Source organism: Mixophyes fleayi, chromosome 3 (assembly GCF_038048845.1).
Source record: "Mixophyes fleayi isolate aMixFle1 chromosome 3, aMixFle1.hap1, whole genome shotgun sequence".
In the NCBI taxonomy this organism is placed as follows: domain Eukaryota; kingdom Metazoa; phylum Chordata; class Amphibia; order Anura; family Limnodynastidae; genus Mixophyes; species Mixophyes fleayi.
Window position 1 is genome coordinate 193,577,979 of NC_134404.1, and position 27,377 is coordinate 193,605,355.

General features: G+C 42.8%; 1 protein-coding gene across 3 annotated transcripts in view; it reads left to right on the forward strand.

Annotated features, from left to right (window-relative positions):
• NT5DC1 (5'-nucleotidase domain containing 1) overlaps nt 1-27,377 on the forward strand; it is a 332,570-nt gene that overhangs the window by 26,118 nt on the left and 279,075 nt on the right. For all 3 annotated transcript variants that reach the window (XM_075202951.1, XM_075202953.1, XM_075202950.1), the window contains exons 3-6: nt 2,518-2,589; nt 7,652-7,761; nt 24,563-24,642; nt 26,437-26,518. In XM_075202951.1, the coding sequence (XP_075059052.1) occupies nt 2,518-2,589; nt 7,652-7,761; nt 24,563-24,642; nt 26,437-26,518 (344 nt within the window). The remainder of the gene's footprint in view (nt 1-2,517; nt 2,590-7,651; nt 7,762-24,562; nt 24,643-26,436; nt 26,519-27,377) is intronic.

The following is a 27,377-nucleotide window of genomic DNA, read 5'->3' on the forward strand; positions in this document are numbered from 1 at the left end:
GAAAGGGAGAGATGGAGAAGTCGGAGAGATTACATAGGTAGGAGAAGACAAGATCAAGGGAGTGACCAAGGCAGTGGGTAGAGGAGGAGGTCCATTGGGTGAGACCAAGGGAGGAAGAGAGGGTGAGCAGTTTGCTGGAAGCAGGGTAGGTGGGGTTGTCGATGGGGATATTAAAGTCACCGAGAATGATCGAGGGGAGATCGGAGGAGAGGTAGTGAGGAAGCCAGCTAGCAAAGTTGTCAAGGAAGAGGGAGGTGGGGCCAGGGGGGCGGTAGATGACAGTGACGCGGAGATGGATGGGGTAGAAGAGGCGGATGGAGTGAGCTTCAAAAGAGGAGAAGGAGAGGGAGGGTTCAGGGGGAATGACACGAAAAGTACAGGTGGAGGAGAGGAGGAGGCCAACTCCACCGCCAGGGCGGGCACCAGGCCTGGCGGAGTGGGTGAAGGAGAGGCCACCATAGGAGAGGGCATCGGGGGAAGTAGTATCAGAATCGGAGAGCCAGGTTTCAGTAACGGCAAGAAGGTTAAAGGAGTTGGATAGAAAGAGGTCGTGGATAGCAGTCGGCTTGTTGCGGACGGATCTGGCATTCCAGAGGGCACAGAAGAAAGGGGGAGAGTAGAGGGGGGAAATGGGGATGAGGTTAGCAAGATGAGCAGCGCGCGGGGGATGGCGGGGAGGAACGGGAGAGGTAGGGCGGGGGGAGAGTATGGGTATGGAGTGAGAGCGGGGAGGCATAGTAGGGAGAGAGAGTAACAGAACAGTGAGATAGTGGGGACAGTGAAAAACAGGTAAGAACAAAGGCAGGAAGACAATGAAAAGGTGGAAGATAATAACGAATTAGGGCGTGGAGGGCATGGAACAACAGTACAGTGAGATAATAAGGACAATGAAGACAGGTAAGAATGATAGCAGAACAGTAAGATAGTAAGGACAGCGAATAACAGGTAAGAATAAGCAGGGAGACAATAGCAAGATGGAGGACAATAACCAAATAGGGCATGGAAGGCAAAGAATAATAGAAGGAGAGGTAATAAGGACAATGGAAATAGGCAAGAATAATAACAGGTAAAACTAGTTGCTGGTAAATATAAAATCAGGAAAAACAAGATAAAGGCATATAAATAGTAGAATAATAACAGGTAAAAAGTAGAAACTTGTAAATGTACAATCAGGAAAAACAAAATAATGGCATATAAAATAATGTTTTATATGCAGTTGATGCAGTTAAGCCAGGGACCCAGCAGGAGAAGGGCCAACCGACAAGTCGGGTCGATACACAGCAGATCAGCCGATGCAGGCAAGCCAGGGACCCAGCAGGAGAAGGGTCAACCGACAAGCTGGGTCGGCACACAGCAGACCAGTCGATGCAGATAAGCCAGAGCTTCAGCAGGAGAAGGGTCAATCGACAAGCCGGCCCGGCACACAGCAGACCAGCCGACGCAGACAAGCCAGGGACTCAGCAGGAGAAGGGCCAACCGACAAGCCGGGTCGGCACACAGCAGATCAGCCGGTGCAGACAAGCCAGGGACCCAGCAGGAGAAGGGCCAACCGACAAGCCGGGTCGGCACACAGCAGATCAGCCGATACAGACAAGCCAGGGACTCAGCAGGAGAAGGGCCAATCGACAAGCCGGGTCGGTACACAGCAGATCAGCCGATGCAGACAAGCCAGGGACCCAGCAGGAGAAGGGCCAACCGACAAGCCGAGCCGGCACACAATAGACCAGCCGGTGCAGACAAGCCAGGGACTCAGCAGGAGAAGGGCCAACCGACAAGCCGGGCCGGCACACAGCAGATCAGCCGATACAGATAAGCCAGGGACTCAGCAGGAGAAGGGCCAACCGACGAGCCGGGCCGGCACACAGCAGACCAGCCGATGCAGACAAGCCATGCTGAGAGTTGTGAGCTTGTGTCTGTGTAGCAAACTGACTGTGTCTGGCAACCATCTTTGTTTGCCAACCAGAGATTCTGAAAAGGAAATAATGATTTGTAGATGGATAGCTAAGAAAAGTTATAAATGCTTAAAAGGTACTTAACTTGCTGTTTAAAGAAAAAAAAAAGGTCTAAATAAGTTCTATTTTTCCCATAACATTGTCCTTGTTTCAGTTCATTGGCTTGAAAATCCTTTAATTTTGGCATTAATATTGTGTAAATGCTGCCATTATCCAGGGATTATATAAGGCAATTATAATGCCTGGCAAAGTATTTGCTGCTAACAACATTCATATATTTGTTATGTTCCTGCTTGTGATTATCAGCAACAGTTTAATGAATATATGCACATAATAAAATCTCATCATAACCAGAGGTTTACTTTCATGGTTTACATTCTTGGCAGAATGAGATGATATATGATTTACAACTGGAAGCTAGAATAAAAAATACTGATATCAAAATTGACACTTTTCTGCTGACTCAAACAGCATATTATGTTGAGTGTTCCAGTGAGTGGGCTAAATGATTGAAGGAATGCCATGCTCAGATTTTAGTAACACATTTTTCTGCTGATTGTTTTAGCTCCAAAGGTTTGGTGCTGGATTTGGAAGAAGGAAACTTTCTTAAACTTGCTGCAGATGGAACTATTCTCAGGTATCCTCTATAGGAATGTGTTTATTTTCTCCTCTTCAACTATTTGTATTTTGAGTATTTGAATATTATTAGTAATATTTGGGAAATATATTAAGCTTTAAGAATACTTTTACATAAGCCAATCCATTGTGTAGGTTGTTTGAATGTCCGGGGTGAGGTTAAAACTGAGCTCCGGCAGCTTTAAGAAGTGCTGTTTATCTCTATAACAGTTACATGTCCATATGTGAGGTTTCTATGGAAAATTTGGACGAAGCAATATGCTGAATGCACTATTTGTACTCCTCTATTTTTTTGCTATCCTCACATTGTCTGCAGGAGTCATTCCTCACATTCAGCTGCTCAATTTGGTCAGAGCATCACCAAAAAGGAAAGTCTTGTGGGGTGTTCCCAGTATACAGTGGTTAGTACCTACCAAAAGTGGTCCAAGCAAGGACAACCAGTGAACCGACAGGTTCATGGGCGCCCAAGGCTCATTGATGCACGTGGGGAGCGAAGGTTAGCCTGTCTGGTCCAGTCACACAGAAATTGCTGAAAAAGTTAATGCTGGCTATGATAGAAAGGTGTCAGAACATAGTGTCTGCGTCAGGTCAACGTATTCATGATGACCACTGTCCACCACTGAAAGTGCATACAATGAGCATGTGAGTGCCAGAACTGGACCATGGAGCAATGGAAGAAGGTAGTCTGGTCTGATGAATCATAATATCTTTTACATCATGTGGATGGCCGGGTGCTTGTGTGTCATTTACCTGGGGAAGAGAAGGCAGCAGGATGCCCTATGAGAAGAAGTCAAGCTGGTGGAGGCAGTGTGACGCTCTGGGGAATGATCTGCTGAGAAACCTTGGGTCCTGACATTCATGTGGATGTTACTTTGATATGTACCACCTACCTAAACATTGTTGCAAACAATGTACACCTTTCCATGGCAACGGTATTCACTGATGGCAGTGGTCTCTTTTGGCAACATAATGCACTCTGCCACACTGCAAAAATTGTTCAGGAATGGTTTGAGGAACATGACTGAGTTCAAGGTGTTGACTTGGCCTCCAAATTCCTTAGATCTCAATCCAATTGAGCATCTGTGGGATGTGCTGAAAAAACAAGTTCAAGTCATGGAGGCCCCACCTCGCAACTTGCAGGGCACCTTTAGAGGTCTTGTGGAGTCTATGCCTGGACAGGTCAGAGTTGTTTTGGTGACACAAGGAGGACCTACACATTATTAGACAGTTGGTTGTAATGTTGTAGCTGATCGGTGTATTATTATCATCATCAGTTATTTATATAGCGCCACTAATTCCGCAGTGCTGTACAGAGAACTCACTCACATCAGTCCCTGCCTCATTGGAACTTACAGTCTAAATTCCCTAACATAGACACACACATACGGACAGACAGAGAGAGAGAGAGAGACTAAGGTCAATTTTGATAGCAGCCAATTAACCTACCAGTATGTTTTTGGAGTGTGGGAGGAAACCAGAGCACTCGGAGGAAACCCATGCAAACACAGGGAGAACATACAAACTCCTCACAGATAAGGCCATGGTCGGGAATTGAACTCATGACCCAGTGCTGTGAGGCAGAAGTGCTAACCACTAGGCCACTGTGCTGCCTAAGGTGTATGGAAACTGTAATGTGCAATTATTTTTAATATAGTGCTCTTTCCTTGTACCACCTGTGTCACGGGCACTAGGAGTCTTTGCCCACGATATCACCAGATGATGTTCTTACCAGAGTAATATAGCTGGTACTATGGTCCTCTGGTAGCAGGGTGACAACGGAACAGGAGAATCAGCAGATGGTGAGAGAATGCTCAATGAAAGTCTATGACTAGCAGCAACTGGTAATGACTTAGATGTATGAACACGAGGAACCAGATGGACAAGTAAACGTGAGGAGAGTCAGTGGTCTGCGTACAGCAAGTTGTACCACTGCTATAGTGAGGAGGAATGTCCAGGAGTAGAGAGGAGGTAGTGAAAGTCAGTGGTCTGCGTATAGCAAGTTGTATCACTGTCTATGGTGAAGGAATGGGTTCCAGGTGCAAGTAGGTAACGTGGAAGTCAGTGGTCTGCGTACAGCAAGTTGTACCACTGCTTATGTGAGAAGGGGCACGAGGAGATGAATGGAATACAGTAGATACACGGGCGGCACACGGAACTTGATCCCATGATGATAACCACAATACAATAATAACTGACAAGCGCTGCTTGAAGTATACAAAGTCACTATAGAGATCCAGGTAATAGGAAACAAAGTCAATAGTAACAATAGCTTCAGTAGATGGAAGACTCCGGAGATGAACACAACACAGTCCAGACGGATATGCAACACAATAGCAAAGTCAATGGAAAGTATGCATACCGCGGTTCAGGAGAGCAGGCTGTCAAGGAGAAGTGCAGGGATACCTGAACGGCTGAACGCCGGCAGGAGGAGAGACCACTGGAGGATGGAAGCGGTAATCAGGTTGGTGCAGCGCACGGAAGATAACCGGTAATCAACGGAGCAATACTCAGGAAGCAGTAGTAAGTAAAACTGGAAACATGATGAACACGGGAGAGTTGAGGCTGTCTGGTATCCGGCAGTAGTAGCGGAGGCAGCGGAGGGGAGACACGCTGAACACAGGAGAGTAGAGGCTGTCTGGAATCCAGCAGTAGTAGCGAAGGCAGCGGAGGGGAGACACGCTGAACACAGGAGAGTAGAGACGGTCTGGAATCCGGCAGCAGTAGCAGATAGGAATCAGTGGAGAGCTGACACGATGAACACAGGAGAGTTGAGACGGTCTGGAACCCGGCAGTAGTAATGGAGGCAGCGGAGAGCAGACACGCTGAACACAGGAGAGTTGAGGCGGTCTGGAATCCGGCAGCAGTAGCAGATAGGAATCAGCTGAGTGCAGACACGATGAACACAGGAGAGTTGAGACGGTCTGAGATCCGACAGCAGTAGTAGATAGGAATCCGCTAAGTGCATACACGATGAACACAGGAGAGTTGAGACGGTCTGAGATCCGACAGCAGTAGCAGATAGGAATCAGCTAAGTGCATACACGATGAACACAGGAGAGTTGAAGTGGTCAGGAAACCACAATCGTAGTAGACAGGAATCAGCTGGAGCTGAATACACGAGGAAACACAGGAACACCTTCAGAGGCTCATGGGGAATGAGACTCCAAGATCAGGCAACTAGGTAATGATCACAGGTGGTTTAAATAGGGAGGGTTGCCTGATCATGCAATTAATTAAAAGCAACAGGTACTGAAGGTTTCATAAGGGCTGCACATGCGCAGACCCTCAGGATGGCGGACGGCCACGGTTCCTGAACACAGGAGAAATGGCACTCACAGTCCGGTGAGTGACAACCTGCTTAAACACATCCAATTCTGATTTATCTTAATAAAGATGGTGTTATAAAGAGTGTGACATCTGTTGCAGTTGATGCATTTTAATCTACGTTTGTGCAATGTGTTATAATAAATTTTGTGTATAACGAAGGGGCATTTTATTTTCATAGATGTGTATGAAGAGCTTTAATATTTTAAAATGCCATAGATGGCAATGGCAATATTAAACCTGTTGCTCATTGCGATAAAACTCTCCAATATGTTGTTTTTTTTATTCCAAAAATGCATCAGTACAGGGTATTTTAATAGGCATGTCAGAAGTCACATTGTGTAGTGTATAGTTCATTGCAGATGGGAGCAGCTTGCAGTGCACGGGGTAAAACCTCATGAGGAAGTCCAGCCACATCTGTCAAGTCTTACAGAATTTATCAGGGCAGTGTGTCTGCGTGATAAACAACTTTTTATAAGACAGAGTGGTATTAACAATCCTGATCTAATGGGCTAGGGTACGGGGCATGGGCAAAGCCTCCTTTAGGGTATGGTCTTATAAGCTCAACCACAGCTTGTGTAGATTATGGGAGACTGGGGACCCCATAAAATCAAATGGACAATCAAGTACATTTTGCTATTACCCTACCAGGTATGAATGGATATGTCTATGCCAGGTGTAACAGTGCCCAGGAGCATTCAGTGGGCATTCATGGGTGGCTTTTGAGCAAAATTAAATGAATCTGAGAGGTGTGAGGCAAGTATGATGCAAAAAGTATAATTGGATGACCCCTTCCTCTAGTTTAGGTGATGCTTTAGTGGGTGTCTCGTAACACCTCTTTCCAGTTTTCATCATCAAAGGGGACTATTGTCGTTTGTCCATGATATCATTGGTCATTCAGCTAATAGAGTTGCAGTATTAGCTAGGAGGAGGGGATACAGTCTATATTAGGCACCTTCTGTGACCTTCCTTATTGAGGCATTGAGCTTTGTATAGTTGACCAATGTGAGGTGCTCTTGCATTTCCATGCTTCTAGGGCTTCTGGGAGGATAGTCTTTCCAAATGGTAGTGGTCAGCAAGTAAGTGCAGATTTGGCTTTTTCCACATTGCCAGTGTCTGCCAAAGGATTAAATTAATGGTTACTATTGAGTCCATTAAATGGAAAAATTATAGCGTTTCTAGCAGTTGATGGTCCCACAGAACCTTGCAATTCCGCTTTATGGATACCATTTTATTCAAAGCAATGGAGACTTGATATGACAGTTGATGGCATATTCTAACAAAATGTATGTCCATAAAAACACATTTTATTTTTTCAAAAGTTGGATACAATGTTTTTAAAATAAGAGCTAAATGTAGCAAAACATTGACATTAAAAATAAAAAACTTCATAATAGACAGCAGATGTTGGCAGAGGCTTTACAACCAGATTTGTTGGTATTAATTATCAATTTTAAGAAGAGAATAGAGATATATGACAATGTGTTTTAATGTAAATAATTTAACGGTAAGAAAGCTGTCATGGTCAGACTTTGCTCTTACAACAACAATGTCATGTAGGGCGACTCATGTGTAAACATTGTTTTATTTAGCAGTAAGTGGAGGCAACTATAATGGCTTCTTTAGCTCCACTGTGGCTAATAAGGCCTGAATTATAGTGCCTGAATATACAGTACATGTATGTTGTATATTATTTTGATCTATTCATGTAATTTGCATTTTTTTTTTCTTTCAAACAGGGCATGCCATGGCACCAAAACAATGACTGCTGAAATGATTGCAGAGATTTATGGAGAAAAGAGAGTGTGGAAGCACTTCAAAGAAATCAATGGAACATATGCACGATCAGGTACTACTTTACCATATGAAAGCCAAAGGTAGCCTTCTAATTTAGGGCACCATTTCTAAACTGTTTTAAATCTAAGGCTGAGTACACACTACAGAATATTTCTCTCGATGCAATAACGTTAACGATTTTGCCAATGACTTAAAGTCCCGATCAGCATGCCGATTCATGTGTACACACTAAACTAGTTATACAAGATGTACCTTCAAATCTGTGCTCTTAATCTGTCATAACCTTCGGCTGAAAAGATTGTGACTCTATAAACTCTATAGAGATCTTCCTACACTGCTGGTTGTGAGTGCATACACACTTCAGAATTTGCCCAACATCGTTCCATCGATTATAGAGCTTTGTAATCCAGTTATAAAATCAAATGAAACGATACGATGTGCTTTGGAATGATAAAACATTATTGTGGGAGCGTACACACTAATGCAATATGGGACCTAGCGATTGGCATGATAATTGTGTGAAAAACCTGTAGTATGTACCCAACTAAATACACCTTAGTTTACTCAAACTTCACTAGCATTCACATTTATTTTTTTATATAGAAAATAAATGTGTTTAACAATAAGGGGAGGAGCAAGGTCACCACCCCATCCTGCTCCCCCACATTACTTAAAAATAAAGGAAATATTCCTTTTTAAAAGAGGGGAGACTTCTCTTTCAAAGTAGGGTGCACTGTTTTATTTCTTGTCTAGTGTCAGTCTAAAATAAAATCACTATATTTATGTAAATAGAGGAGGGATGAATCTCGTGCATTCCAGGGATGGATTAGAAAGACATTTGGAAGGTATAAAAATTAGGAAATTTGACAACCTATCCCACCAAAACTTTTTTGTGCCTCTGTGATCTTTTCAATGCACTCCAAAGAAGGAAAAGGGACATAGAGAAAAAATTGGAAAGTCTGGCATTAACCTTAACTGTTATTAAATATTAGCCAATTCTACATTTTTTTTAAAACTCTTTATTTAAAGAGGTAACATCATAAGAAATACAATCAACAGAACAAGTAAGAAATTGTGAATACACCAAATGTCTCCTCGCGTTTTTTATGTTTTATAAAACGGGGGGGAGGGGAGCGGAGAGTGAGAGAGATGTTAAAGATAGTAGAAGGAGATAGAAGGGGGGTGGAACAGGGGTGGATCAGGGGAACATACACAGACATTGTAGAAGCCATTACCAGAAAGAGTTAGGCAGTATGTCTATGGAGAATTGTCCTCTGCCATTGGGATCAGACATCAGCATATACATGGCGCTTACCCAAGGTGCAACGCACCAGTCCCGGAGGACCAGGAGGCAGCCCACGGTCTAAGGGCCTACAACAGGGGGGGAGGGGGGGTGGAGCTGAGTTACATATGTAGCACAAACTATTTAGAAGATACCATGGGGCCCATATCTTATCAAATGTATGTGATTTGTCATGGATATAGTATGTGATACCCTCCATACTTGCAATATGTCAAACATAGTTCTGCAGAGCCTGCATGGGAGGGGGGTTGGGGTTCTTCTAATGATTGGCTATCAGAGATTTAGCAGCTGCTAGTAGGTGAGAGAGTTGAGCCTATTAGAGAAGGCGCTCTCATCAGGTAGGGGTCGAGAGAGGAGAAACAACCAAGGATTTTTAGTCACCTGGTGTTCCGAGACAGAATTTGTGAGCTTGAGAAGTCCACCAAACGTAGAGCATCATACCCCGCGGAGTAGACGTAGGGAACATTCTGGATAGCTTGTTAGGGGTTTAGTACAACCTGTAGTACACTTTGTAGGCCGTTTCTTTGATTAATATGGCGATCGAGCTCCTGGCAATCCCCTCTCTAACCTCCTCCCAGCTTGACTCATCGGGGGGGGGGGGCCCGATGACGACCTCGAAGTTGGTCTCTATAAAAACTACAGATATCGTTCCTTTGATAAGTGGTGAGTGTAGACACAGGCATTCGAAGAAGTTGAGGGCTCGTAGGGATTCAGGGGAGGGCAGGGACGTAGCGAAGTGTCGGACCTGGAAATATTCAAAGAAAAGCGGGGGCGTAAAGGGTCAAAATTTTGATGCTAATCAGTTTTCCCTGTTTAGCCCATCATATGTAGAGGCACTATAAACTCTGAGGTACTTGATACTGCATGACTGGCAGTGCAGGGCAAAATTAGTTTGTAGATTAGCTTTGAGGGGAGCATGGCATCCGACTTTGAATTATAAATAAGTGACCCAGAGGCAGCATTCAAAGCCATAACATTATTTTGAGAGCTTTTGGCCCTCAATTGGACAGCCAAGATTCTATCTGCCTTGTCCCCCTTCCCGTTAAACATCTGCCTTAACCGTTTTAGGCGGTGGTAGTCACTTTCCCGACTACCACCACACCGACACTACTTACCCCTACAGCGTGATCACGAACCTCGCATTCCCGACATCCTCAGCAGGCCGACTGTTTAAAAAGCTAACCAGCAAGAAATTACACACACCGAGTGTGCGGGGGCCACGAAAAACATCACTGGTGATTGCGACAGTATTATTAGTGCTGTTAAATGGGCAATCTCCTTTAACAGCACTAATAATACTGTCGCATTCACCAGTGACGTCATTTGTGGTTGCCGGACACTCGGTGTGTGTAATTTCTTGCTGGTCAGCTTTTCAAACAGTCGGCCTGCTGAGGATGTCGGGAATGCGAGGTTCATGATCACGCTGTAGGGGTAAGTAGTGTCGTCTTTTTCACAATCATAATATAGTACCCAACCCATTTCAGAGCCATGGCAGTGTATTCCGACAGTTTCACGTCAGATCTCTCCCTAAGCAGTTTGGTCAGGGTAGCATCATCCGGAGAGAGTTTATATTGCCTCTCCAGGGTGTGAAGTTGATTAGCTAAAGACGTGCCTTTAGAGATGGATGGATAGTTTTTTAAGGCAAGAGGGTATGCTTATAAGATCACCGCCTTATGGGATTCCAAAGATCATTCAGAATTAAATATTTGTCTAGGAAGGAGCGCAGTTTTAGTGTAAGTTGCGGGCCGTGTAGAATTGAGTCATTAAGCAGCGGGAAACTATATCTGAGAGGTCAGCTGATATGGGGGAGTGGTCAGACCAGACCATCTGATGTATATGAGCCGCCCGAAGCAGGGGGAGCCAGAGAGGACAACCTATCAAGCAGCCCCATCTACCACAGCATTGAAATCCCTGGCTATAATCACCTCTCCCTGGCGAACCCGAGAAAGCAAGGAGTCTAGGGCAGGGAAAAAAGGACATTGGTTTTAGATTGGGGCATACATATTAACTAAGGTGCACTGGGTGTTGTTGAGTTTACCCACTAAAAATTAAGAAGCGACCATTAGAGTGGAAAGTTAGCATCTCAAAGGTAATATGGGAAGCAAGAAGGGTGGCAACTCTCCGTTTTTTCTGTCTAGGATCGCAAGCATGGAAAGTAGAAGGGTGTAATCTAGACTTACATTTTACCCAACACTCACACCCAGAATTTATCTCCTGAAGGAAAACTGTCAGCCTTGTGGTGTTTGAGTATGAGGAATAGTGTTGTTTACTTTTTTGCGCGGTGCTCAAACCTTTAACGTTCAAAGAGAAGATCCTAGGAGCCATCAGAAGGTGAAGAGTGGGCCGCCTCGGATCCTCCAGCGAGGGGATTAATTAAACAAAATAACAATACAATGTCAGTACTGTGCCAGTGTGAACATAATGCGTCAGAGAGTGTTTGAGGAAAAACAGAATGGAAGAGAAAGGAGAAGGACAGGGAAATGGATAGAACCAGTGTATGGGGCCATATCTGGTCCATGAGGCCTGCCAGGAAAAGTAGGAGGTAGTGCCGGTAGAAGGGTATGACTGGGCAAGGGTGAAACGCCCATTACGGGGATGTGGCTAGGGACGCAATGACAAGCCCAGTAGTCCTAGTCGCAGGAGGAGGTCATCCGCAACACCCTAGGTCTAGGGTCAGAGAAGCTGAGTAGAGATCAAAAAGAAGGGAGAATGTCATGAGGGGCCAGGGAACAGTTAACCGTGACCTTGGAGCCAGGTTAAAACAGATAAATGGAGTAGTAGTAGAAGAGCTAACTGGAACAAGAAAAAAGAAACTGAACAAAAACACAGAGAGATTGAACAGAAAGCATGGTAAATAGATATCAAGAGGCCAAGGCACAAGGCTCCTCCAAGTCTACATGAGGAGTACCATAAACCAGCGGTCCGTCATGCAGCGTGAAGGAGAATGAAACCCAGCAACTCCTGTTAGAGTCCACTATATGCACAAGTCAAGGAGGAGAAGCAGGGTCAGGCGGCTTAGCAACTTTTTCCACAGTTGACCACTCGGTAGTCGGGAGCTTCCGAGGAGGGGAAATGGATCCCAAAGAGATGCGGGGCCTGGGCCTTGCATCGGGGGGTGAGTAAGAGAGGTTGGGGCAGCAAGTCCCAAAGTCTCAAGGAGATGGCAGCTTCTGCCAGTGTCCAAGCGTAGTGGAGCTTGTTGTGCCAGAGAAGAATACAAAAAGGAAAGCCCTAGCGGTATCTTATGCTATTGTCCCTGAGTATAGGTATCAGTTTTAATTCCTGTCTCTTGAGGAGAGTGAGTGGAGCAATGTCCTGGTACATCTGGAGGAAGGCGCCGTCAAAGGAAATTGAGTCAGGCTTACAAAATTCCTGCAGGACCGTTTCCTTGGTGGTGTCATAGTGGCAGCGTGGAATAACATCCCGAGGTTGGGAGGATTCCCGAGTTAGTGAACGAAGGGCTCTGTGAGCTCAGTCCAAGAGTAGATGATCCTCTGGGTAGCAGGAGCTGGACTGGCAAAGAGTCTTTTCAGGTACTGATTGAGGAGAGATTGTTCCAACTTGTCAGGGATACCCCTGATGCGCAAGCTATTATGCTGAGCTCTGTTTTCTTTCTCTTATTGCTGTTCCTGTAGGTGAAGCATATCCTGTAGGCGCTGGAGGTCAGCTGCCATGACCTATTGAGGATACAACGTCATCTATTTTAGTTTAAAGGTGGTGAGGCCTATCTCGAAGACCATGCAATTTAGCCGCTAGGTATCAGATGGCGTTATGCACTTCCGCTTGGACCACCTGCACAGATTCCCTTGTCTCCTTAACCTGGCGGAATAGGGATTGTAAGTCTTTGCGAGTCAGCGGTGTGGTCACAGAGTGGTTGTGGCGGTGTGGAGAGGCGGCGCTCTGGGTCTTTTCTTCCATGTAAGCAAATTTATTAAGGCTCTGAGGGGGTCTGAACCACCAGTCTTCTTGCCCCCTTTAAGTGTGCTCAGAATGGGGACCAAAGTGAAAAGAAACGGGGTGTATAGTTTAGGTTAGAAGAAGAGGTAGACTAACTACATTCCAGGCTAAGACCCAAGACCAAGGGCTGTGAGAAGCATCACAGGTTAGTCCATATCAAAGCTAACGTGAGGCCAAAATAACACCTGGCCGAGTACACATCCAACCCGGGGTTTCCTCACTGTGTGAAGATGACTGCTCTCCGATTTGGGACTCGATGGCCGCATCACATGGTCTATCCGCAGCTATGTGCAGCTGCAGTTGCTTCCAGGTACTTTCTGTGAAGCCACAGGGAGAGCAGAAGGAGGGTGGCTCGGCTCTAATGTGTTAGTTTCCCGGCTTGCAGGAACCCAGGAGGTGTAGGATGGTGTGGGGCAGGTGCCGCCCGGAAGGAGGTGAGAGGTCGCAGCCGTGTGCAATGTGCCAACAGTACTGCTCGTTGCTGGTGGTGTCAGGGACCAGAACTGCCCCAGGTGGATTAGGGGGATGTCTACAGTCGATAGAAGTTGTTAAGTGGCCGTTGCGACGGCTGGAATAAGGATTTATCTGCATTGGAGCTCTGGGCTTGTGCATCCAGTTAGAATGGCGTTGTAGCCACACCCCCAATTCCACATTTTTGATTGCTCTAGTTATACTTGATGGGTTATACTTGATGAGTTAACATGAAAGCAATTTCTTTCTAAATCAACCACCAATCCTGAAACATAAAAATTAATGGCACAAGACTGGTTTATACATTGTGCACTCTTTACGAGTATAATTATCCACCCATTATCGGTGGGAAACATTCAAAAATAACCAAGAAAGCACAAATAGGAAAAATGACCACAAGAGAATATTTACAGAGAAAAGAAAAGGGATAATAAGTGATTGTCACAGATAACATATGGGTAGTTTAACCTGATTACCGCCTTTCTATCTCTTAAATCCTACTGCAGTGAATTCATTATTTTTACTATGGTGATATGTACAGTTTATTTTCTTTTGTCCACTAGATGGGGATAAAGGCAGTGGTATATGGATAACCTCTGTGATAAGAGTGTAAACTTATGCAGAGAAAAGTAAGAAATTTAGCAGTGTTACCTTTAATGTCTAAATATATTAAAATCATCATCATCACCATTTATTTATATAGCGCCACTGATTCCGCAGCACTGTACAGAGAACTCATTCACATCAGTCACTGCCCCATTGGAGCTTACAGTCTAAATTCCCTAACATACACACACAGACAGACAGACAGAGAGAGAGAGATGAGGGTCAATTTTGATAGCAGCCAATTAACCTACTAGTATGTTTGTGGAGTGTGGGAGGAAACCGGAGCACCCGGAGGAAACCCACGCAAATACAGGGAGAACATAAAAACTCCACACAGATAAGGCCATGGTCGGGTATTGAACTCATGACCATCAATCCAAATCATTGCAAGTTTTTAAGTTTCTAAGGCCCCTTCATCTGCCAGGTAAGAGCCTATAGACCTACATGTCTGTGAACCTCCTTGACATAAAGCCGGTTTGGTCTGAGGGAACAATAACAATCATTACCATATATCGCTGTTGGTCGGCCTTGCCATCGCCTCCGTTACACCACATTACAGGGTTCCTTTCTCCTGCCTTAAATGTCACCCATGGTGTGATTTCCTTAATTACCATTATCGGTATCTGTGTGATCAGAGAGATCCTCATAGGGCTGGCTGCGCTCACAGGAAGTTGCACTGGAGTACACAGTAGCTGAACTTCTGATGCAGTGTTTGAAATGCTGGTAAGCGAGTCTCTGGAAAGATTACACAAAGCTAACTGTATCTGGAGAACAAGATTGAAATAGACTCTGGAACATAGGCAAATAATGGCAAAGGCTGCTGAAGAGAGCTGCAGGGCTTGGTTCCGGGAAGACTCTGTTCATAGAGTTCAGCCCCAGGTGAATGTAATTACCTGCTGGGAAATCTGCAGCAGTGTAAATTTAACTGCTGCATTGCTGGACAACAGGTAACTGATTCAGCAATCCTTTTGGTGAAAGTACATATTGCAGCATTAAAGACTTAAATACAAGTATCAGAACTCCAGTCCTGACACTTAGTTTGCAATGGAGCCCAGGGGTTTCCAGAGATGGCAATGTTGGAGAGTATATGTACCAGAGCAGGAGAATTTGTTAGTAATAAGGCTAAATGCTGTTATTTTTGTAATGGGTATGTAAGGGTGAAAATGATATTTTCTTTATTGATAAGTGAATTATAAAATGTTGTTATAACTTTAAATAATAAAGAGCAGATATATATCTGCTTGTTGGAATCTGAAGCCAACGCCTAGACCAGTCATAGACTAAGCAAGATAAGGAAACCCACCTTCATTGCCGTACCATCTGAAGACTGCATGGAGACGATGCTTAGACCAGTTGTTCTCAAACTGTGTGCCTAGGCTCCCTGGAGTGCATCGGCTATCTCACAAGGGTGCCTCGGCCAGGGCCAGGGGTAAGCAAGGTGGGGGACTACTTGGTAATTATTTTGACTTAGGGGTGCCTTGAAAAAATTACGGAGGCCCTAAGGGTGCCTTGAACTGAAAAAGTTTGGAATCCACTGACCTAGATCAATCATCTGCTAAACTGAATAAGGAAAACTCGCCTTTATTACCACATATGGAGTTCAGCATCTGCTAAGCTATGCTTTACGTTTATTGGACAACAGCCTAATTCGGTGTGTGTGTGTGTGTATGTATAAATGTGTATATATATATATATATATATATATATATATATATATATATATATATGAGCAGGGCTGAAAAGCAGCCAGAGCTGACTCTGAATCTTAACCACGTGTCTGAGTTTTATGTTACTACTCTCCAGTCGACAGCCATATTTGCTGTTATTGGGAAATCGGGTTATTAGAGGCACCAAGCCCTCAATACCCCGACAGGTATGAATGAAAAATGTGTAGAGAGGGAAGGACATGGCATAGCATGCAGGTTTTTTGATATGGGTAAAGATATAAGTGGCTGTGAGGAGCATGGTGCAATGAGTGGGGCTTAGCACTGTGTGTGGAGGTGTTAGTGCAGGGATAGAGGGAAGTAATATAATGTGTTTAGTTTAGTATACACTAAGTTTATGTACTACATCAGTCCTGCAGATGTCATCACTATGCTTTGTATATATTTTGCAAGCAATTGAGATTGTATGTAGTGATGGATATAGTCAATGTATTATCACTTCCCCTACGTAGAGGAGCAGTGTAACAGTGAGTGATGAGTGGGGTTATTGAAAGGATGGAAGTTCACTGAGAGAGGGTTAGTAATGATGCATAATGCAGGGTTTAGTGATGAATGTTGCAGGGGCTAGAAATGGAGGACTGGGGTTAATGACGACGGTTGCTGAGTGGTTAATTTTTTTTTATTATAATCATGATAATGGCAGTTTAATGATGGAGATAGTGATGAAAGGGACATATTGATAGGATTGTAAGCGGTGGATGACATAAGGGTCAATGTATATAAGACTGGGAATTAAGTGGGCAATGATGATGCTGAAGAGGGGTATGAATGAGTTTGATGAGTAAGGGAGCATTGAGACTTGAGGGGGATATAGGTTTGAGATGAAGAAGAGCATAGAGGTGCAGATAGAAAGGCATAGACTGGCTTGTAATGTGGATTTCAGGGGGTATAATTTCTGTAAGAGGGGGGAACTCTGTAAAGAGAATGGGGGCTATTTGTACTGTCTGCTATTTATTTGCAGATACCATATAAAATGTTTTAAAATGTCCTTGGCTCCTAATTTCGTCTGGCTCCTAGATTCTAAAAAAATGTGTTGAGCCCTGCAATCCGTTTTTTTGGCCATATCGCCAAGAGGCTGAATCTGTGAGAAACTTGTCTACACGCATTAAAGCCAAATTGCACAGATGCAGATATCCAGGTGCCAAGGCGAGTAATAAGATGGTAATGTGAATCTCGTCACTAATTGGTTGTTGACTGATTTGCCTTTCCTCTTTTCTAAATCAAATATAAACTAAAGCATTTGCATGATGTGACCACGCACAATACAAAGTTTGGCCAATTCAGTGTAAAATCACTAAATTGGTTGTCCACATCTGTGTATTTGTTATCTTCGTAACACCGTTGCATGGTCATATATACGCACATTTCTATAAATTACGTTACACCTGGTCCTTAATTTATAGTACATCAGTTACACACCTAAATACACATGAAGGTCCACAATAGGAGTATGTTGTGGAGCTCCACATGTGCTGAGAGTGTTCCTACGGTTTAAATCGTAACCTGCCAGCGACCTCTACTGCTAAACCCCTTTCCTACCAAATGCCTACACTGCTTAACCTTAATTGCTTTCATTCAAAAATAAACGGATTAACCCCTTTCTTAACAGAGACCTTGACTGCTTAACTGCTTTGCCAAAGACATGTTAACCTTGCTCCCGCTCTTGCCTGAGGCTTGGACAGTGTTGCACTTTCCCTTCCAGTGTCTTGCATTACTTAATCTCTTCCCTGCTAAAGACCTCTGCAAAATAAAAATATGAAGGGTTTAGAAATATCACACCACCTGTTGCAATTAACAGTGGCAGACCAATCACTGACTAATGGGAACCTGAGATTGTCGGTTGAAAAAATTATTTTTAAAAAATATATCTGCAATTTTACTAACAAAGAAGAACTTAGACACCAATAAAAGAGAGTCAAGCTTTATTTACATGTGCTTATTCAGCTGATTAAGGCTCAAAACTAATATTATATGTTCCCATATTAGGTAGGATTGAAAATGATATCAGAAACACAGGACCTCGTTTACTAATAAAATTACAAATCGCTTTCTTTGTGCACTGCTGCGCCCAGATGGACCAAACAGTGTACTTAAAAGTTCATACCCATTTTCTAATTTTTGGAAACTCCTTCGCAAACTAGAAATATGCTCAGGTTTGCACAGAGACAGAAAAATCTGAAGAAGCTCACCATGCAAAAGTGTAAAGGTCACATCAGATTTTAAAGTAGAAAATACTGCTCAGTTTAGCCGCCTTCATGCATTACATTACTTGTGAGAAGAGTCTGGGTATATTGGGCCTGCCATTATTATGTGGCACTTTTTTTTTTTTTTTGCGCTTTCTGCACTGAAATGCAATTGGAAGCATAGGACAAGATTCAGTCCTTATGTAGACCTAAGTGGCATTCTCACTTATGTAAGGCATCTTAATGATTTCAGTGTAATTGTATCATCATGCCATGACGTCAGAGTGAGCATGACCAGCATGCAAGTGCACTGTTGTTAGGTGCACGCAGATTTCCTTTCACAAGCGGAGCAGTTTGAAGCAGACATACTGTCACGGAGGAGGTAGCAACACCTGCAAGTATTGGCACAACTACACAAGGAGGCGCGGAGTAGAACACGCCGCCGGTATTCACCAGGGACCCCCGCAAGGAAGTTTGGACTTCGCTGCGAACGACGTGCAGGTCGCGGCCCTCCCAGGTAGCTACTTGCGAGATGGCGGAGCTATTCGTGGTCGTACAGGCAGAGTCAGGAACCAAGCGGGCAGATAAGGTACCGAATCAGAAGGCAAAGAGGAGTCAGCAGGCCGAGGTCAAACCGGAGTATAGTGCAGGACAAAAGGGAGATCCAAAAGCGAGGTCAGAGGAAGCCGGGTCGGTAACAGGAAAAGTCTGGCAATAGGAGATATAGATATAAAGCTGGAACGCTGGAGGCTAGATAACTAGTTGCTCTGGCACCCTAGTCTATTTAAAGGAAGTGAACAGCCCTCATTGGTGGGCAGTGGGTCGGTGGTCAGACGCGCTGACCGCCGTCAGGAAGTCCAGCAGCGCGTCCCGTTGCTATGGCGACATGTGCGCCACGCCGCTGGAAGAAGCGTCCCCGTTGCTTAGCAACGGGGCGCTCAAGCGGAAGAAGACGCCCGTCCCTGCCTAACGGGGGGGCGCAGGTACGGCGTCTGATACATACCTCACAACTGTCCTTGATTGTGCGGGTTCCCTAAAAGTCTGACCCCCCTGCCCCAGATTCAGGATAGTTGGCAGACTGTCCTGCTCTCTCCTACCTATTTTTGCAGCTTTTACGACCTGGTGCAGCTGCTGGTGTCTTAATTTCAGCTACTGCTTGTATGAATCCTGGAATGTTGAGGACCTATTGGAAAAAAACTTGTACATGAAATTTAGAAAGGTCAACCAGCCTCAGCTTTAAATCCATAGCACCCATGTTTAATAGGTAGGCCTCCCTACCTGCAACCAGATCCCATATTACATTAATAGTATTTAATAATAGAACTATTATCCCCAACCAGCACCAGGATTAAAGTAATAGGTGTATTCATTAAATGTGAATGCTATTTCCCTCCCACAACCATCCCCACCATTAAATATTTTGTATTCACATTTAATAAATAGCTCTCCTTCTCCCCAAACTCAGCCCCAAATTCAATTAATAGCTGCCAAACCACCCATGGATTGTAGGTCCTATCAATCCACGTTAAATTAATATCCCCTGAGCCCTCCCTCTCATTATCCTTCTTTGAAGTCTACTCTTTCCATCTCTTTTCTCCCATCCACCTCCACGTCTCAGTCATCTACCGCCCCCTGGTTCCATTTCCTAATTTCTGGACAATTTTGCAGCCTTACTTCCCTGTTAAATCTCCTCTGACCTCCCCTCCATCATACTAGGTGATTTTAATATCCCCATTGCCATTCCCATTGACCCATCCTCCATCAATCTTCTTGCCATTTCTTCCAACTTTGGCCTCACTCAGTGGACCTCTAACCCACCCACTGCCTTGGTCATTCCCTTGACCTCGTCTTCTCTCACTTCTCTAACTCCCCCTTCCCACTCTCTGATCATCATCTCCTCTCCTTCTCCTTTTCCTCCTCTCTTGCAGCCCACCCCATATCCAAATCTACCCTGACTAGATGAAATCTAGACGCTCTTGACCCTACTATCTTCCCCTCTCTCGAAACTCTCCTCTCCTGTCTTTCCTCCCTGGTTTGGCCAAACCAGGCAGCCTCCCACTACAACCATACCCTCACTGCTGCCTTTGTGTTATTGCCCCCATCTCTTCTGTCCACCTTCGCCGCTCGAAACCCCAACCTTGGCACTCCAAATTTACTCACTTCCTACAAAAGTGTGCTTGCACTGTTGAATGGCTCTGGAGGAAATCTCTCTGCCTGGCAGACTTCCTTTACTTCCAATTTAACCTTTCATCCTATAGTTCAGCACTCTCTCTTGTGAAACAATCCTCATTTGCTCTCAGTTCTCCAATCCCCAATTCCTCTTTGCTACATTCAACTTGCTCATCTCCCCCCTCCTCTGTCTTCCCGCCCTCCCTGTCTGCCACCGAGTTTGTCTCCTTTTTCTCCTCTAACATTGAGGCCATCAGACACTATATCTCCTCCCATCACTCTTCTGCCACCCCTAGCACTCCACCATCCGCTCCCTTCAGCCGCTAACTCTTGTGTTCTTTTTGCCCCATTGCGGGCGAAGAAGTCTTTCCCTCATAATATCCTCTCCCCCATCAACCTGCCCCCTTGATCCCATCCCCTCTAACCTCCTTTGCTCCCTGTCCCCCACCGCCTACTTCCACCTCGCTTCCCTCTTTAATCTGTCCCTCTCCACTAGCCTCTTCCCCTCATCCTTAAAACATACTCCCATTTCATCCATTCTTAAAAAAAACATTCTTGACACCATCTCACTCTAACTAGCACCCCATTTTGCTTCTTCCTCTATGCTTTTATTACTATTTATTTGCACCATGGATTGTCCACTCCTGCTGCACACCCTTCATTCAATTGGCGTCTCTAGCTCTGTCCTTTCATGGTTCATCTCCTACCTTACCAACTGCTCCTTCTCTGTTTCCACCTAATTTCATTTCTCCCCTTTGCCTTTATTATTTAATTGCTAAATTACTCAAGCGAATTGTGTGAAACCACCTCAACATCTACCTCTTGGACAACTTCCTCCTTAATCCTCTCCAATCTGGCTTCCGCTCCCTCCACTCCTCTGAAACCGTCTTGGCCAAAGTCACCAACGATCTTCTCCCTGCCAAATCCAGGAGCCACTTCTCCCTGCTCATCCTTCTCTGTTTCCACCTCTGGCTCTTCCCCCTTCCAGCCTCCCTGTAGTAACACCACAGAGTTCTGTTCTTGGTTCTTTGTTGTGTCTTCTATACACCATGACCCTCAGTGAACACATCACCACCTTCGGCCTCCAGTACCACCTATACGCTGATGACACTCAACTCTACCTCTCTTCCCCTGATCTTTTCCCCTGCACTCCTCTCTCGGGAATCCAGTTGCCTCTCCGCCATCTTCCCCTGAATGTCCTCACGATTTTTCAAAATTAATATAGCAAAAACTGAAGTCATTGATTTCCCTCCTTCTAGATTCTCACCCCCCCCCCCTGACCTCTCTCATTATTAACAATACCAATATCTTGTCTGTTCCCCAACTCCGCTGCCTGGGTGTCTCCTCCCTCTCCTTTGCCCCTCACATTCAGTCTATTGCCCAATCCTGTCACTTCCAGCTACGCAAAATCGCTCGCACGGAAATTCCTTTCCCAGGATGCCACCAAAACTCTTATCTACTCACTGATCATTTCTCGTCTCAACGACTGCAACCTCCTCCTCACTGACCTCCCCCGCTCCCATCTCGTTCCCCTTCGTTCTATACTAAATGCAGCTGCTAGACTTATCTTCCTTTCACGCCGCTGTTCATCTGCCACCCCTCTCTTTCTGCGTGAGAAAAGTATTTATTCCGGAAATGTTTTGAATGGCGAGGTTCATTCATGTTTACAGCTCTGTGATATACCTGCCACTAACCTGAAATATACATCCAATGAACCAAGACATTAGACATTAGTTCAGAGACAAAAGCAATTATGTGCAGCTATTGGCAATGCATTATGAATGTTCTCTCTTCTACATGTTCAGATTTACCTGGACAAGATGAGAAGCAAAGTGTCGAATCTATATCAGATTGTTCACCTGTGTCAGTTTATCAGTTATGAGCTCATCAGCTGGAGAGATTTAAATACACTGCATGGTTTGAGTGTACAATAAACTCTGCTTTATTAGTTACAAGTCCCTATCTATATAGCAAAAATCACGTATAACAGAAAACTACGCCCCAAAAGATTTTAACCACTCATGTTCCCCTCACACAGATGTTGATACATTCTCTCATTATCACACAGGAAAACTCCACAGGGGGGTTGGCTTATCTCCTGTCTGCTATGTCCAAGGTTATAAGCATAGCCTTGCAAATAATGAATTACTCCTACAAAACCAGCTGCATCTAATTTGTCTTTAAGCTATAACAGAACAAAATGGCTATAAGGCAACAAGATGGCGTCAGCTTAGCAAAATCACATTTCTCACAAAGTAACCTGATGCCTACATAAATACATCTTAAAAATGTACTATGGTCCAAATCTTGCTCAAGGTACAGTAAACACCCACATATGGATATAGTGTATGTGTACTTGAGACCACCTCTCTCAACTGCATTTTGCAGAGTGAATTGACTTTCTCAAATGAGGTGGCACCTGTACATTTACATATTATTGAAATGTGGTTACTGCATAGCACACTTAACCTGAGCGGAAAGCACTCTAATTAAACTGTACACACTGCTTAGGTTGCAACTGCTGACTAGGTATAAGCGCTCCCCCCATACTTTGTCAATTAATTACAAACATGTCAATATGTGTGGCAACAGTTCAGTGCTTTCTCAATTGGACACAAAAGCTGAAGCACTTGTGTTTTTAGTGAGCTTTTTCCAGTAGGTAGGTGCAATCTTAAGAGGAGAAAAGTGGCTTGCTGATAGATATTTGTTATTAGTGGCCAGCTAGTGTGCAGGTTTGGTATTTGTTTACAGGGTTTTGTGTGGGACCTTGCTGTTTTGTCTGAGGCCTTATTATGATAACTTATTTCAAGAAGCCTAATTGAATGCATTTGTTACTGTATAAAACTTCAAATTTGTAAGCATTGAAAATGCTGTGAATGTGGGACCATTTAATTCTATCTTGGATCGTCAGTGAATGGTTTTGATCTCCAGATTCTGGGTCCCCCCTGGCAAATTTGTTGCAGTGTGATTTGTAATAAAGCTTAATGCTTGGCTGGGAATATACACACAGTATGTCTGAAAAGAGTATAACATTAATTCTTCCAAAACAAGAAATATATAGTGTGTCACACTTAGTCAGATCCTGTTGAACGGAGATTAGTATAGGAATAAAATAAAATAAAAATTAAATATAAATAAAAATAAAATATATCCTACACTTCTAAACAATAATTTGAACAACAGGGGGAGCAGTTTGTATTGTTTTAAAAACACCACTAATTCCCAAAATATATATGTTTTTAACATATGAACCATGAAGGTAAGTACTTTGAGTGGTAACTTTACATTCATTTGCAACTCTATTTAAAAACTATATTATTGCTTCTGTACCCCATTGATGACAGCTGAAGCCCCTTTCACATCACCTGGACAGTGCTCCTGGTAGGATCTGATGTAGATCAAAAACTGAGATTACAGTTATTTCACTCAGCTGAATTTGCAGAAATGCACTGTCAGTCGTGGTGTCAGAGAAGCACCTCCCTTCTAAATGGCCACCTGCTGCAGAGGAGTAACAGACAGCATAGTGGACATATTTAGTTAAGTATAAAAACTTGAGTTATTAATATGTTATTCAGCTCTGTAATGCACAACTTCTAATATGCATAAATGTCAGTGACTTGATTTGCTCTTTAAGGGGGAGATATTACATCTGCCCATATTTAGAGTTACATTACACATAGATGCATCTCATCTTTAAATATGGACATAACTGATATGCAAGTAGAATTTTGCACCTATTTTGCATAGACACAAAGAATGTGCCTAAAAACCACACATTTGAGAAGTAAGTGCGCAGATCACAAGGTGTGTAGTTTTATCTTGTTTCCATGTGACTGTATTGCACATGACCACCCTTGATCTGCATCTAGAAGTGCAAGGGACTGCAAGTGTTATACACATGCAACTAAAATAATGACGAACGTTGTGCATATAGGCAGTGTGTCAAATGTTACATGCCGTGCAAAATTACAACATGAAAACGCAGAGCATCCTATTCTAAATTGCCTCCCACGTGCTTATTTGCCACAGTCTGATTTGCTCTTGCATAAATATTTCATTTTTTATTTTAGAGCACTAATGTTTTACTGGTAGCTTGCACTGTTTTTTGTTGTGAGTTTCTTCTTATAGCTCCCAGCTTGAGTAGGAAACTGTTCAATCTCTAATGCTACACAAATATGAGGCGTATGGCATTTATACAACATGAGAATTAATATTGTGTAACATGGTGTCAGAAATCAAAATTTTGATAAATTTTCACTAAAATGATAGATTTAAACTTCAAGTATATCTGAAATTAATTAGAACAGCAGCCTGTTGAAATGTGTGTTCATAAGAGCTGTGGATTCATATTATCTATTGTCACTTGTTTATTCTAGTTTGTATTGTCTGTGATAAGGATGCTGAAATAAGCCAAACATTGTATGTACTTTCCTCTTACAGCAAAATACTACTTCTATGACAATTATTTTGACTTACCTGGAGCTCTTCTGTGTGCCAAAATAGTAGATTCTTTAGAAATGGTGAGTATGAAATGAACAGTTTTCTTGCTATTTTAATCAGATGCAGTCAACAGGTTTGACTTTATTGTTAAACTTGTCATGTTGCACCTCAATTTAACCTCTGCAGTTCACGGGAATTAAATTCTGGTGGACCAGCTAGTGTGTGTGTGTGTGTGTGTCTGTGTGTCTGTGTGTCTGTGTCTGTGTCTGTGTCTGTGTCTGTGTGTGTCTGTGTGTTTTCCTAGTTTTGTGGATTCTTGAATGCTCCTGAAAATGCGCTTGGTAGAAACAGTAAAAATGACACAGACAAGTGCATCTTGCTACTACTTTAGGACCCCTCAATGTATTCATTTACATTTTTGTTTTGTCCTTCAAATACTGCTTTGTTTAACTTAATTTATGCCTTACATTAATATTGGACCTTCAGTTTTTATCACGTGCCACCTTTGTGTATTTGAACACTGTCATTATATTACACAGAGCACTTTATCACAATTGTGCAAATTAGAAGTAGAAATGTGTGTTACATTAGTATAGGGACAAATCCCAGGACAATAGAGGTGGCTGAGAACAATAATTGTACCTAAACAGATAAGACCAAACACTACAACTGTCATTGGTGCTACAAATAAGACATGCAAGGATTAAAAACAATAACTTGAGAGGCTCCAAAAATAAAAATCATCATCATTAACATTTATTTATATAGCGCTAGCAAATTCCGTAGCGCTTTACAATTGGGAACAAACAGTAATAAAACAATACTGGGTAATACATACATACATACAGAGAGGTAATAGGGCCCTGCTTACAAGCTTACAATCTATGGGATAAAATATGCATATACAAATCCAGTACAAAATACAATGAATAGAGCTTTACGCTGAGTCCTGTGAGATGAATCATTTATCTAACTTCACTTACCGTTGTGCTTCAAACAGTAAGTAACTATACACTGGTATTTAACTGGTACTGTTATTTATAGCCTGGATAGCATGAGCCAGGCTAATGGAATGAATAGAGCAAAAGATTCCACTATATGAGCTCTTTCTGTTTTAATGGGATTTTGTACAACATTTGCATTATTCACTACTGTACACTACTCCATATTAGAAAGCATTGATCATAAAAGATTATACTTTTTGTTGATAACATTTTTGCTATTTTAATGAGTGGTCATTTTTTTTTGGAGAAAAATGGCTCTATGCTTCTTAATAAGTAATTCATTTTTATACCATATTGACACTACAGGTAATAAACATGTGCATATTGTTTTTATACATTCAGGGACCTTGCGCATCAAATTTCTTTGCACAATTTTCCCATCTTTTTAAAATTTTAAACTGCATAGCTGCCATTTATGTTTGTAGTTTATTTAAAACACCTGACATTTGTAAAAGTTCTTTATTATATTAATGATGCTTATTAAAGAGAATCCTATCTAGATATAGTATTTCCATTAGACAGCATATTCACTCAATAGTAAATTTAAAACTCTTAGAATTATAATGTATTTGTGTTTTCATAAAAAAATTAAAATGTTTCACAATTACATTTTTGTGCAATGTCAAATGTAATGTTACAGCCATCTGAGTGATATGGGAGGATATATTCCCTTTTTGGATATAATTCTCACTGCTTTCATGTTTTCTACAATTTTATCTTTTATATAATAAGCTTATCAATCACCTTACCATAATACTTATACTACATATACATATAATATAAATGCATACCTGAAAAAAAGTGTAGAGATGGCCTTGCTCATCAGAAAGCTTACAGTCTAAATATGTATTTATTTTTTTTACTTTGTAGACTGATGAACAGAGCAAGTATGATTTCTGGAAAGATGTTATTTCTGCAGTAGAACACAACTACAAAACCACAGCTTTTAAAGGTAAGCCAGCAGATTTAATTTACACCAACTGATTGTTCAGGGACACCCATACAAAATGTATCTTTCAGGTTGCATACAATTACTATATCCTGTAGATCTCAGCCAGCTTTAAGAATTGTTTCCCTTAGCACCCAGGGGAGGCCATGTTAAATTGAGGCATCATATAGAATTTTCATGTTCCCATAGCTTTTTGAACACGCCACTTTTTAAATCCATGTAGTCTGTAATCAAACATGTTAACTTCTTTTCAATGGTTACAATCTATTCACTCTATTCACTGTGTGTTGGACCCTGCACTTTCCACCCAATGTTTGCAGCCAGCAGTATGGTGCAAAATATTATCACAATCACCAGGGTGTCCAGCTGAGACTTTTATTGTGTCAGCACCAGCAGTGGGATGCAATGTAAAGGTGGAAAGAGCTATTGGTAGAATGCAGCATATTTTTTTTAGAAAATGTCTAATCTTGCACAGTAAATCCTGCATTGCAAATTCAGATGTAAATGTCAATGTCCTTATTTATTACATGCAGATAATATTCATTAGATTTTGAAGGAATTTGTGCCCAACTATTTAAAAATCTTCTAGCTATTCAAATGGTTGTTTCTGGTAGGTCACAATTGTGCTGGTAATTACAATGTGTGTGTGGTCTTTCTGCAACATTTGTGGAGTTCTATGTAACAACATGAATAAGTGGATGAATTCTTTATGCACACAATGAGCAGCTTTGGTATCAAACATCACAGTACTAGTAAGCAACACATGGTGTAAATGTGCATTTAGATTTTTAGTAAAAGTACCAGCTGCTGAATCTCATATGGATGCTAATGGAAATGTAGTATGGAATTGAATTTCCCAATT